This window comes from Neoarius graeffei, chromosome 5, assembly GCF_027579695.1.
Source record: "Neoarius graeffei isolate fNeoGra1 chromosome 5, fNeoGra1.pri, whole genome shotgun sequence".
Classification (NCBI taxonomy): Eukaryota; Metazoa; Chordata; class Actinopteri; order Siluriformes; family Ariidae; genus Neoarius; species Neoarius graeffei.
In genome coordinates this window covers 29,830,755-29,844,917 of record NC_083573.1, presented here as the reverse complement: position 1 = coordinate 29,844,917, position 14,163 = coordinate 29,830,755, and the positions used below count along the sequence as shown (strand labels likewise).

The 14,163-nt window shown below is 41.1% G+C and overlaps 1 protein-coding gene across 3 annotated transcripts in view; it reads right to left on the bottom strand.

Moving 5' to 3' along the window:
* The window catches only part of atp8b2 (ATPase phospholipid transporting 8B2), a 173,593-nt gene that overhangs the window by 119,553 nt on the left and 39,877 nt on the right, over positions 1–14,163 (bottom strand). For 2 of the 3 annotated variants that reach the window (XM_060921498.1, XM_060921499.1), the window contains exon 1: positions 9,289–9,386. The exons of the other annotated variant lie outside the window; for it this stretch is intronic. In XM_060921498.1, coding sequence (XP_060777481.1) covers positions 9,289–9,373 — 85 coding nt within the window. In that variant the 5' untranslated portion in view covers positions 9,374–9,386. Of the gene's footprint in view, positions 1–9,288; positions 9,387–14,163 lie in introns of those variants that run through there. 3 annotated transcript variants of the gene reach the window in all.

Sequence of the window (14,163 nt, the reverse complement as noted above, 5' to 3'; positions counted from 1 at the left end):
TATCTTGAAAATAGTTGAAACGATCTAGAATATCCTATTAGAAGAATGCAAGAACTCTGAAGTTATGGAATATCGCAGAGGAGGCAACTCAAGACCGTGCTGAATGGAGAGCTCTGCTGAAGACTGCTAGTCATACACACGTCTGACGTGTCAACTGACTCAAAACCGATAGTGAGTGACAAGACACCAATTCTGAGATTAAACCTAGTTCTAGATTGCAATCAACTTATTCTAAGATGTCTTATCAAGTAAAAATATGTCCATGCAGCAAGATCATTTCACTAGTATTAAGTCATTTTCTCCTCAAATTCAGTTTTCAATTTTTTGCAGTGTGAGCAAAGACTACGTTCAGACTGCACCCTGAAACGACCCATATCCGATTTTTTTGCCCATATGCGACCTGTATCCGATTTGTTATTGACAATCTGAACGACACCGATCCGATTTTTTTCACATGCGACCCAGGCCGCTTGGATATGTGGTCCTAATTCCGATGCATATCTGTTATTTTCACATGCGACTGCAGTCTGACCGGACAGGTCGCATTCATGCGACCTACACGTCATCAACAAGAGACAAACGTCACTATTCTGCGTTGGCTAATCCCGCCTCTTTGGTGGAAAACAACAACATTTGTACAGTTTTCAGAATTTAAATAGACTTTTATAGAATTGATCAAGCTAATGGTGGATTTGGTAGGGATCTGGATGTTAAATCATCCTGTATTACAAGATTATAAGATTGTTCTGGAAATTTCCAGTAATTTGACACCTTCGGTCTCATTAGTCTGCTGCCCACATTAATCAGATTATTGTGTGAGTTCCGCCGCCGCCGCAAAAACCACATCGCCAGGTCTCGCCTCATCTCCATGCTTTACTTGCAAACTTGAAGAGTGTGCTTTTTTTTTGTTTGTTTGTTTACGTATTACGTAGATATGCTTATTACGTGTCAATTTGCGCATGCGGGACACTTTTGGGTCGTTTTCCGTTCATATTGGAGATCGCATACAAGTCTCATATAATTGGTAATGTGAACGGCCTAACAAAAAAATCGGATTTCACAACAAATCGGATATGGGTCGTTTCAGGTTGCAGTCTGAACGTAGTGAAAGTGTTTTTGTAGGGCGGCACTGTGGTGTAGTGGTTAGCACTGTTGCCTCACAGCAAGAAGGTTCTGGGTTCGAGCCAAGTGGCTGATGGGGGCCTTTGTGTGTGGAGTCTGCATGTTGTCTGTGTGGGTTTCTGCTGGGTGCTCTGGTTTCCCCCACAGTCCAAAGCCATGCAGGTTACGTTAATTGGTGGCTCAAAATTGACCGTAGGTGTGAATGGTTGTGTGTCAGCCCTGTGATGATCTGGCAACTTGTCCAGGGTGTACTCTGCCTCTTGCCCATAGTCAGCTGGGATAGGCTCCAGCTTGCCTGTGACCCTGCACAGGATAAGCGGTGATGGATAACGGATGGACGGAAAGTGTTTTTGTAGCCTTTATTTATAATTAAATTATAGTTTGTGATGCATAACCTTTGACAAATGATTTGAAATCCTGTAGCCGGGGAATTTAAATGATTACAATGAACAACCATGTTATTTCACAGAGCCGCAGCATGGGGCATGGTCGAGCATCAGCTGTGGACGGTGAGGAGTCAGGTAGAATCGGCAGGTAATGCATGATGAGTTGCACGTGTTTGTTTGCTTGCAATTTACTTGAGTCTTTTGTGTTCTTTCAGAGAGAAGCCAGTAATCAGAGAGAGAGAGAGACAGAAAGATGAGCTACCCAGTGTCATGTGTGTGAAAATTAGAGAAAAAATAATAATAAAGTCACTGAAAAGTAGTCTCTAAACTAAAAATAAAGTGCACCTTGAGTTGTCAAGTCTGTCTCCCAGTTCCTCATTCCCTGAGCTGAAAGAGTGCTATACACACCTAATGCTGTCTAGCAGTGTCGTAACCAAAGGACTGTTTTGGGTTTCGTCAGTCACATGGAACCCCACTGTGTGAATTAATGGCTGTTCATCCCTGAGCCCGAATCACTGACATGGCAGTCCAGTGCCCATTTAATTAACTTTGATACGCTGTTTGTTTGAACAATATACCCACGCAAGAAACCGCTATAGATTATGTGTAAAACTTTTTGTTGTTGTTGTTGTTGTTTGTTTATTTGTTTTAAGAACCACATAGAAATCATGCGGGCGGCACGGTGGTGTAGTGGTTAGCGCTGTCGCCTCACAGCAAGAAGGTTCGGGTTCGAGCCCCGGGGCTGGCGAGGGCCTTTCTGTGCGGAGTTTGCATGTTCTCCCCGTGTCCGCGTGGGTTTCCTCCGGGTGCTCCGGTTTCCCCCACAGTCCAAAGACATGCAGGTTAGGTTAACTGGTGACTCTAAATTGACCGTAGGTGTGAATGTGAGTGTGAATGGTTGTCTGTGTCTATGTGTCAGCCCTGTGATGACCTGGCGACTTGTCCAGGGTGTACCCCGCCTTTCGCCCGTAGTCAGCTGGGATAGGCTCCAGCTTGCCTGTGACCCTGTAGAACAGGATAAAGCGGCTAGAGATAATGAGATGAGATGAGATGAGATAGAAATCATGCATGGGATGGCAAAAAAAAAATCCTCAATTGAAAAACTATGCTTTGTGCATGTATCATTGAATGACCTACTGGTCTTAAATCACTACTGATATACGACTCGTGGCTGTACAGATGTCAGACACGTTTACAGTTACAGGTACAGATTATGCTGAAATAGAAACTCCAACTTTCCCCAGTGGACAAGCATTTACATGTGGTCAGTTATAACTGCAACAGTACATGCACCTGCGAACAGTAAATAGCTCCGTGTGGTTTGTAGAGGATGATATTATTTAACACTCGCATGTTGAGGTGGCATATAGAGAACAGAATCTGGTAAGCAGAGAACACCTGTTAATTTCACTTCTGTTACTGTGAGAACTTTCAGATTCCCTTTTCCTTTTTTTTTTAAACTGCTTCAGAAACTACTTCACTGTTATACAATCTACAATCATACCGTACACATCTAGTCAAGTACGTATCTGTTTTAGGTTTTAAGTTTCAGCATACTAGTATCAACAGTTAGGAACATTTCAGTATGGTATCCAAATGTAAAAGTAAAAAAAAAAAAAGCAAACAAATCAGGCAAGACTTCAACTTAAAGCCTACAGGTTCACCTGCACAAATAAACATCTTATTGTGTAGTAGTGAAGTCACACAACTGACCAAAAGGTCAAATGTGCACCAGATGAGTGCATTAAAAAGGCCACACACACATGCATGCACAAGCTTTAGCAGCCTCCGCTTTCCTCACACTTCGACTGGTCCTGCTCTCTCTAAATTACTCACACCCTCTGTGGTTTCCTGTTAAAAGGCCATTCTGATCTCCTTTACGCTGACAAAACACTCGCACAGTGTTCTCACACACACAAGTTGCATGTACACTACAATATAAAGCTCCAGACTGTGTTTTATTTCCTTTGCACACATTTGTTTTGCACTAAACGGTACAGAACTACAAATTATTTCAGTATAAAACTTCTGTACCTTTCTCCATGGCCACAAAACAAAAGCAGAACAGAAGAGTGTACCAGGAGCCTATTGGCTGTAGATGATATAACGGCTACGAGTTAAGCACACGCAATGAGGATCTAATACCAAAACTGTGCACATCAGTGTTCAAACATAACTATGGATTTAACACAATACTTGGATATTTCGGGGGGGGGGTTGCTGAAAACCTTGACCTTGAATGATATCGGCTTCAGTGAAAAGCAGCATTACGGTTGTGGTCAGAAGTTTACATACAGTGGCATGAATGCCATCTTGGATATGAATGTCATGGCAATATTTGGGCTTTCAGTAATTTCTTTGAACTGTTCTTTTACTGTGGCAGAATGTACAGCATACATCTTTAATTAAAAAAAAACAGAATTTGGTGCACAACTTTTAATTTTCTTTGGGTTTCCTGAAATCAACACAGGTCAAAATTATACATACAGGGTCAAAATTTTACATACACTCAGATTATTAATCCAGAGGTGCTGAAACTTCCAAAATGTCTCTTATCTTGCCAGGGCCGAGGTCTCTTAACTTCCTGTTAGTGATCATGATTGACTACAGCTGGTAGCTTCTCTGTGCCTTCATAAAAACAATTTGTTTACAGCACTCCTTTTGACCAACACACAGTAAAATGGGAAAGTCCAAGGAGCTCAGTGCAGATCTGAGAAAGAGGATCGCAGATATACACAACTCCGGAATGTCTCTTGGAGCCATTTCTAAACAACTGCAAATTCCAAGATCAGTTCAAACAATTGTATCCAAGTTATTGGGAGGTGTGGTCACTTTGCCAAGCCACTTTGCTTCAAGAAAACCCAAACTGTCACCCTCAGCTGAAAGGAAATTGGTTTGGATGGTCAGGAACAACCTGGGAACCACCATGGCACAGCCCTGCCATGAACTGGAAGCTGATGGATCACTGTCTACAGTTCAGCTCACCATAGACTAAGAGGCTGCTATCCAAGAAATAACCCCCTGCTCCAAAATTGACACCTTCAAGCTTAACTAAAGTTTGAAGCTGACCACACAGACAAAGAAAAAGCCTTCTGGAGAAAAGCTGTATGGTCAGATGAGACAAAGATTGAGTTGTTTGGCCAGAATGACCACCATGTACAGAGGGACACTGTACCAACTGGTGATGGTGGTAGGATCATCATGCTCTGGGGCTGTTTTGCTGCCAGTGGAACTGGTTCATTGCACAAAGTGGATGGAATAATGAAGAAGGAGGACTACCTCAGAATTCTTCAGCATAAACCATCAGAAACTTGAACACGACTTGGGCGTTACAACAGGACAATGAACCCAAACACGCATCAGAGCTGGTTGTGGAGGATAAAGCAGGCTAACATTAAGGTTAAAACAAGTCCTGACCTCAACCCTATTGAAAATATATGGACTGTGCTTATAAGTCGAGTCCATGCCAAGAAAAGAAAAAAAAAAACAAATTTAATTGAACTCTACCAGTTCTACCATGAAGAGTCGTGAAATATCTAACCAGAATTCTGCCAGAAGTTTGTTCATGGTAAACAAAAATGTTTGGTCAAGGAGACTCTTGCAAAGAGACATTTTACCCAAATATTAGGTGTGCTGTATGTACAGTATATTTTTGACCCTGTATGTATAATTTTGACCCTGTGTTGATTTCAGAAAACCCAAATAAAATTAAAACTTGTGCACCAAATTCTAGTGGTTTTTTTTTTATTATTCTTAAAGATGTATGTTGTACATTCTACCACAGAAAAAGAACAGTTCAAAGAAATTACTGAAAGCCCAAATATTGCCATGACATTCATATCCAAGATGACATGAATGTCACTGTATGTAAACTTCTGACCACAACTATATATCCAGTGCCACTGTCTAACAGCTTGATGTACTCATAAGTCACACTGAAATGTATGTCTTGGGCTGGAAATACACTCAAATCAAATACCCTATGCCTTTCAAGGCTAATAATAGATGCTCGAACATTACACTATTACTTAATTCACTGAAATTCATTAAAGACCACAAAGTTTGTTTGTTTGTTTGATTTTTTCATACAAAGTACATCTGAGAAGAAAATACTTTAATCAGAGACATTGCTTATCTTGAGAACTAATTGTTTCATGGATAAAAGTATCAACCGCAACACTCAGCAAATGACTGCTTGGATAGCTTATTAAAATAACCAAAACATTGTCGAATTAATAAAATACCGACAAACAAATTAGAATATGAAAAATGCGATTAAATAACACCCATTCCACGCACGCATTATGATTCCACATGACGATAAGTGTAGTCGGAATTCAGACAGACACAGACATGGCTCTTGCTTTTGTCATACTTTCCATTTCGCTCTGTTGATTACTTTGTGGCTGTGCATTACTGTACTGACTCATCTCTTCCTGTCCTGTACATCCACTTACAGACGATGGCTGACTCTGTATCCTGTATCCTTCCCCTCAACATCCTTCTCTCCGTCTCCACTGGTTCTCATCTCAGGTGGAATGACTTGCACAAATCAAGAACGCTACCTTAGCTACCAGAGCTGCATCACTGACGGTATTCAGTACACTATTGTAATGACAGTAACAGATACATTACCAGGCAAAAGTTTGCAAACCTTCTAATTCAGTGGGTGTTTTTTTTCTTTATTTTTATTCATTAAAAGTCACTTCATGTCTTAAAGTAATAATCGATGTTGTTTCTCTTTACTTAGTTGAACGGTTCTTGATGTAACTTGGATGACTACAGTTGTGGAATAGGACTATTTACTGTATTTTTATTATTATTTACTGTTTGATCTCAAACGCATTAAGGCGGCAAGAAATTGGACTAATTAACTTTTTTGTCGAGGCACATTTGTTAATTGAAAAGGGTTCCAGGTGACGACCTCATGGAGCTGGTTAAGATAATGCCAATAGTGTGCAAAGCGTCATCAAGGTAAACAGTGGGTACTTTGAGGAATCTAAAATATGAAACATATTATTTTGTTTACCACGTAACTCCATATATGTTCCATATGTTATTTCATAGTTCTGATGTCTTCAGTATTCTTCTACAATGTAGAAAAAGTAGGCGTGACCAAACTTTTGATCGGTATTATAAGTAATGCTGTTATTCATTGTGAAAGTAACTACATTAGTCAGCTCACTCTGGGGTTTATTTCCTCCCTCTGTAATGAGCTACTGTAAAGAGGCAATATGACTAACTAGTACCAAAGCGAAAAGCTCATGTAAACTTGAACTGAGCAGAAGATTTGAGACGTATGTATATCAAGAAGGAAAGTGATGCTTAATCCACAGAACTTTTTTCTGCTTTAAAAAAAGGCAATTGATTTAAAAAAAAAAGTGCCACAAGTAGACGCCACTCTGTAAATGAAATAAAATGTACCATAAAAAACAAATCAATCAATTTCTAATTCATAAATGCCACCAAAATGACTTCAGATGTCCCAATTGCTGTCTGTTGAAGGGGTCCGACATGTAATGGTACTCTGACAATCCATTATAATACAGTATATCTGAACTTCAAACTTCCTTTATAGGAATATTACAACCCCGATTCCAAAAAGTTGGGACAAAGTACAAATTGTAAATAAAACCAGAATGCAATAATTTACAAATCTCAAAAACTGATATTGTATTCACAATAGAACATAGACAACATATCAAATGTCAAAAGTGAGACATTTTGAAATTTCATGCCAAATATTGGCTCATTTGAAATTTCATGACAGCGACACATCTCAAAAAAGTTGGGACAGGGGCAATAAGAGGCTGGAAAAGTTAAAGATACAAAAAAGGAACAGCTGGAGGACCAAATTGCAACTCATTAGGTCAATTGGCAATAGGTCATTAACATGACTGGGTATAAAAAGAGCATCTTGGAGTGGCAGCGGCTCTCAGAAGTAAAGATGGGAAGAGGATCACCAATCCCCCTAATTCTGCGCCGACAAATAGTGGAGCAATATCAGAAAGGAGTTCGACAGTGTAAAATTGCAGAGTTTGAACATATCATCATCTACAGTGCATAATATCATCAATCTCTGTGCGTAAGGGTCAAGGCCGGAAAACCATACTGGGTGCCCGTGATCTTCGAGCCCTTAGACGGCACTGCATCACATACAGGCATGCTTCTGTATTGGAAATCACAAAATGGGCTCAGGAGTATTTCCAGAGAACATTATCTGTGAACACAATTCACCGTGCCATCTGCCGTTGCCAGCTAAAATTCTATAGTTCAAAGAAGAAGCCGTATCTAAACATGATCCAGAAGTGCAGACGTCTTCTCTGGGCCAAGGCTCATTTAAAATGGACTGTGGCAAAGTGGAAAACTGTTCTGTGGTCAGACGAATCAAAATTTGAAGTTCTTTATGGAAATCAGGGACGCCGTGTCATTTGGACTAAAGGGGAGAAGGACAGCCCAAGTTGTTATCAGCGCTCAGTTCAGAAGCCTGCATCTCTGATGGTATGGGGTTGCATTAGTGCGTGTGGCATGGGCAGCTTACACATCTGGAAAGACACCATCAATGCTGAAAGGTATATCCAGGTTCTAGAGCAACATATGCTCCCATCCAGACGACGTCTCTTTCAGGGAAGACCTTGCATTTTCCAACATGACAATGCCAAACCACATACTGCATCAATTACAGCATCATGGCTGCGTAGAAGAAGGGTCCGGGTACTGAACTGGCCAGCCTGCAGTCCAGATCCATAGAAAACATCTGGCGCATCATAAAACGGAAGATACGACAAAAAAGACCTAAGACGGTCGAGCAACTAGAATCCTACAGTAGACAAGAATGGGTTAACATTCCTATCCCTAAACTTGAGCAACTTGTCTCCTCAGTCCCCAGACGTTTACAGACTGTTGTAAAGAGAAAAGGGGATGTCTCACAGTGGTAAACATGGCCTTGTCCCAACTTTTTTGAGATGTGTTGTTGTCATGAAATTTAAAATCATCTAATTTTTCTCTTTAAATGATACATTTTCTCAGTTTAAACATTTGATATGTCATCTATGTTCTATCCTGAATAAAATATGGAATTTTGAAACTTCCACATCATTGCATTCCGTTTTTATTTACAATTTGTACTTTGTCCCGACTTTTTTGGAATCGGGGTTGTACAATTAGACTAAAGTTTAAACTATATTGTACAGTAGTATAGGCAGCCCTGCGGGCCATGCTGCGTCACCTGCTAGAAGCCAAAGAAATATGTGATTTTGACAATTTACTTATCTAGATGACAAACTGTAACACATGACAGGGTCACTTTTACAAACCGAGTGCCAGTCTCGATGAATCAGATGTACTGTATCCCTTATCTTACTGAGTCAGCAATGTTTATTATGTATCTGTGATTCATCCAGAGATGTGTGGTCAGCGAACGCATGCATAATATTCACGAAAAGCTCAGTCATCAAAGTGACTTCACTGTTCAAGAGATAGGTTAATACTGACAAAAATGGATTGATGATGTAATGCTGGAAAAAGCAGATCACATAATATCGTGTCATCACAAAAGCAATAGTGAGACCGAGACAGACTGGAAGAGAGTGATGTCTGTGTAATGACAATGACAGTAAAAAACATACAGTATAAAATAATGGAAAGTATAACAGTATAAAGCACAAAATCTCACTTTGTAATCATTTTACACACAATATATGAAGACAGGAACAACGGAATAAAGAATATGAAATACATAAAGAATACACAAAAAAAGCTTTAAATGATGTCATTTTACCTGTCTGTCTTATCTTTGCTGATCTCCATTTCAGTGGAGGGATGAGAGGAAACAACTTCCCTGGAAAGTCTTTCGGAATAGTCATTTTGAACTGAGAATGCTCCTTCGAGGTGAGGTTTTGTTACATTATTCTTACTGACATAAAAATCAGCCACCTGATGAAAATGTTGAGCGACTGAGACACACAGGATAAACCGAGTAGCCTATGCTCAATAGCAGAGCATGACAGTCTGTCAATTGCAGCACCGTTTGAGTGACAGTATCAAGGTCTTCACTGCTGTTTGTTTTGCCGCATTAGCGAAGGTCATTCAGCATGACGATAATGTCTTGGTTAACAACGTGTGATAAATAAGGTTAATACAGTCAATTTAACATAAAGTCTGAATTTCTCTAGTCAAATGATGTGTCTTGGGTATCATTTGATCTTGCATGTATCCTCTTATTGTAAAGAAGGTCTTAACTCACCCTTTACAAAACACTTATTGATTTGTACAGAAAAAAAAAAAAAAACCTGATTTTTAAGTCAACCGACGGCTCAAATGACTCGCGCTTGCCTCTCACGAGTCACAGCAGGGCGCCCTCAGACTGTTTTTACTGCACCATGCTGTTTTTATATGACATAATCAGTTCGCATTCTGATTCGCTGTGGGACTAACCAATAGAAAAGAGCTGATGAGGTTGCCAGGGCAACTAGCACTGAAGGCTTTACTTGCTCTAATGGCAATGTAGAATGCACATGAGGCTTTGGGATTCACAGCTATGATACAGATGCAGAATATTCAGACTTTTGTGTGTGTGTGTGTGTGTGTGTGTGTGTGTGTGTGTGTGTGTGTGTGTGTGTGTGTGGTAAATGTAATTAACTGTTTCAGCCTCCTCACAGATGAATGTGCAGGCCTGGCAGGCTTGCCTTTCATCCTTCACTTGCAGTTGCACAGTACAAGCAAACACACACACACACACACACACACACACACACATATGGGCCAAATGGCCTTTGAACACAGTTTTAGACACTTGTGCACTAATGCACTAAGCTGTATTGTGCTTGTTTTTAGATGCAACCAAGACGCATTCTGTGTGTCATAAGCAAGGGAGAACCTTAAAGCTCATAGGCAACCGTTTTCAAATGATGCACATTTGAAACTTTATATGTTAAAAAACCCTCTGTAATTTTCTTCTGGTCCCAAGAAGTATTGTTAATAAGTAATAATTAAAATAAGTTAGTGCGGATCGCGGTGAATTTCTGTTCGGCGATTTTCGTGACCGCTCGGCGTGTGACGTCATTCAAGATAAACAAACCGCCTGAGTTGAGTCCACTTCCGTTTACTTGCATTACCGTTCGGCTTGAGTGCAGACGTGCGTTCGGGAATTTCCAAAGAAAAAACATGCCTTATTGTTGTGCAGTGAACTGTAACAACGGGACCGGTTCAGGAAGAAGTTTTTACCTTTTTCCAAGAGAGGAAAAGAGGCAGAAGGGGTGTTCACATGGCACATATTTGCATCGATGCTGCACCGATGTATTTTGTTGCGATATATCTTACACCGGTGTAAATTTTGTGGAGCGTTCACACGTCACAACCCTGCTTACTAGAGAGAAGCGTGTTAGCACCGGTGCAGCCCCACTTGCATTCACACGGCAGTTTTTGCGACCGTGCTATACGGTAGTAATAATGCGGAAATGAAATATGCGCATGCGTGAAAATGTACTTCCTTTTCCCGGTTGTCATGGCATCACCAAGCGCCAGGAAAACAACGTGGATGAAGACACCAGTGTTGCCAGATACTGCTGACGTTTTCCAGCCCAAAATATGTTCAAATCTGCCAAAATGCACTTAAAACCGCCCAATCTGGCAACACTGGAAGACACACAGTTCTGTTGTTGTTGATATTCGCCATTTTGGAAGCGCAAAATACCAGGATGCAAATTATGCAATGCCCGTATGTAATCAACTCCCCTCACACGTAGCGAGTCTACCCCTGAAGCGTTCAGACGTCCCATTTTATATCGGTGCTGCCCCGCAAACTAGCATTTACTCCGGAGTAAATTTCTTAAACCACCTCCCGAGCAGGGTTAGATTTGCACCGGTTTAAGCAGCTTTCAGGGGCTACACCGGTATAACTTTGTACCGTGTGAACGCTCTACCGGGGCAGCCCCGGTGCTACACCGGAGTAAAAGTTGCCGTGTGAACACCCCTAGAGAGAGTGCATTGGCTTTTTCTAAAAGAGGAGAAGAGGCGGACCGAGAGGGTTGGCTTTTTCCAAAAGAGGAGAAGAGGCGACGCGAGCGGGGTGGCTTTTTCCAAAAAAGGAGAAGAGGCGGAGCAAGTGGGTTGGCTTTTTCCAGAAGAGGAGATGAGGCGGAGAGAGTGGATTGTGCGTGTGAAGCCAGAGGGCTGTTTTTTTCTGAAAGAAGAGAAGAGGCAGAGAGAGTGGATTGTGTGCGTGAAATAAAATCAAGCAGTCAAAGAAGAAACGGAGCAGCAATGCTCAAGCAAAAAGGAGAAGATTGGAGGTAAACATTTTTACTTTTGCTTGCAATTGACAAGTCAAGAAGCCTGAGGGATCCTGTACAGTCATTGTGGAAATGAGACAAAGGGATATTTCCTCGCTTAGAGTCGGCTATAAGTAGTATAATGCCGCGGATGGCAGGCTAATGTGGCCTACCGGCGCACTGTCCAGTAATCGTTCCCTATATCCACTAGGGAGGGTGGTTTAATTATTATTCAAAAGGGCTCTTATTTAGTATTACAACGAAAGTAGGAATTTATCATAACTACCAGGATAAATCGTTTGGGCGCGGGTCTTGTTGAGGTCCGGGGTCACCGCGATCAGAGTCGGCCGAGTCGCTGTCCGAATCCGAGGCCGCACGGTCAAACCAGTGAGCCACATTCACCGACTGCTTCGCAACGGCCATAAGTTCATACATATATGGTTTCACCTCTCAATATTTAATTTGGAGAGTTCCTACTTCAAAATTGCTATCGCTTTCAGACATTTTACACAACCTCTCACGACCAAAGTCCATACATGTGTGCTCGGTAGAGGTCTGCGCGGGTCGGATTTTTCCGTCCCGCGCCCGCATTGTGCAGTCACGCTCCCGCCCGCGCCCGCAAAGAATTATGATTTTCAGTCCCGCTCCCGCCAGCGCCCACAAAAAAATTATGATTTTCAGTCCCGCTCCTGCCCGCGCCTGCCATATTTTGTCCCGCTCCTGCCCGCAAATCCCGCATGATGCAGACGTTCGCGTTATTTCTCAGAAAAGTTCTTGTCTTGACACAGCGTGATGGTGCCCCGCCCCCTACTTTGAGTGGATTTGAGCATAAATATCTACAGCTCACGTTCACGTTTGTTATTATTTACCTTGTTTCTGAATTCAGCATGTAGTGTCTCTAATAATAATAATTAGTGCTGTCAAGTGATTAAAATATTTAATCACGAATCGCACATTTTTATCACATGAGAAACCATTGTAATTCTCTGATCAGCATAAAAAAGTGAATGGGCTTGCTTTGTACCAATGGTATTTTTTTTTTTTATTGCAAAGCAGAGCTAGCAAGAGGAGTGAACTTCACTCTTCTTCCACTTCACTCAGTGAAGTGATTTACTGCTTGAGTTAGTCTACAACTCTAATCAGAGAGACAGGTTACACAGTGACGGTAAGCTTGACATGCTTGATTATAATATAAAGTACACTATTATATTAACTTTAAGTTGTTCGTTGATAAATATTGCATTGAATCTGATCTTTACTGTTTCATCTCACTTAACACATTTCGTACTTTTACACTTTTTCTGCCTGTTGATGCGTCGCGCTGTCCAATCAGAGGCGGCCAAATTTGCATATTACAGGAAGGATTTCTGGGATAGCATTGAGTTTACAGACGCTGTCTTCTTAAAACTGAATAAATATTTAAAAAGAGCCAAATGAGCCAGTCTTCTGAACGGCTCTTTTCAAAGAACGGATCACAAAGATGCGGATCCCATCAAAGAGCCATAAATCCCATCTCTACTAGTTTCAAAAGCTTATGAAAAACCTACCTCATGTCACAGAGCGTTAATCTCGCAATAAAAAAAATTATCGCCGTTAAAATTGAGTCAAGTTAACGCGATAATAACGTGACATTTTTACAGCACTAATAATAAAAATAATAATAATAATAATAAAAGACAGGCGAGCACGTAATTCCAAGTGGAAATTTGGTATATTTATTGTTCAGCCATACAAAACATTAGGCTAACCCAGTTTACATTTGTTAAGCATTTCTAACTAGAATATCCTATAGAATACCCTATAAGCATAGCATATATAAATGTTATAACAAAACACAGTCCTAGCCTACAACAACAAAAAATCGACAGTATAGGCTACTGTAGACATTATAGGGCTATGGTTGCACATTTCTAAAACTATTTGGGCTTGAGCCTCCGTGCAAGTGTTAAACTCAATATAACATAGCTGACCTTGTTTGAATATGAATAAGAAAAACGAGAAAATCAAACGCAGGTAAACGAAACAACTAAGCCTATTGCTTAGGATATCGGGTTCTTTGAACAGCTATGGAGAAACAGCAAATTGTTCACTGTTGAGGGCTTCAACATACTGCGCCTTTCCTCCAGTATGCGACCACATATGCTGAACGCGCGCTCGGATGGTGCGCTGGAACCTGGAATGGCCAGTACATGCCGTGCCAGTTTGGCAAGTGTGGGAAAGTCATAGCAGTGATTTTTCCACCACAGCAGGATATCTTTAGATTGGTGTGATTCGGATCCAATGAGTTTCACTTTCAGATAATCATCAATCTCGGAGTATGTCAGAACCTTTTGGCACTTATCACAGCAAGCAAAGGGCAGCTGATTTCCATCCGCGTCGTACAC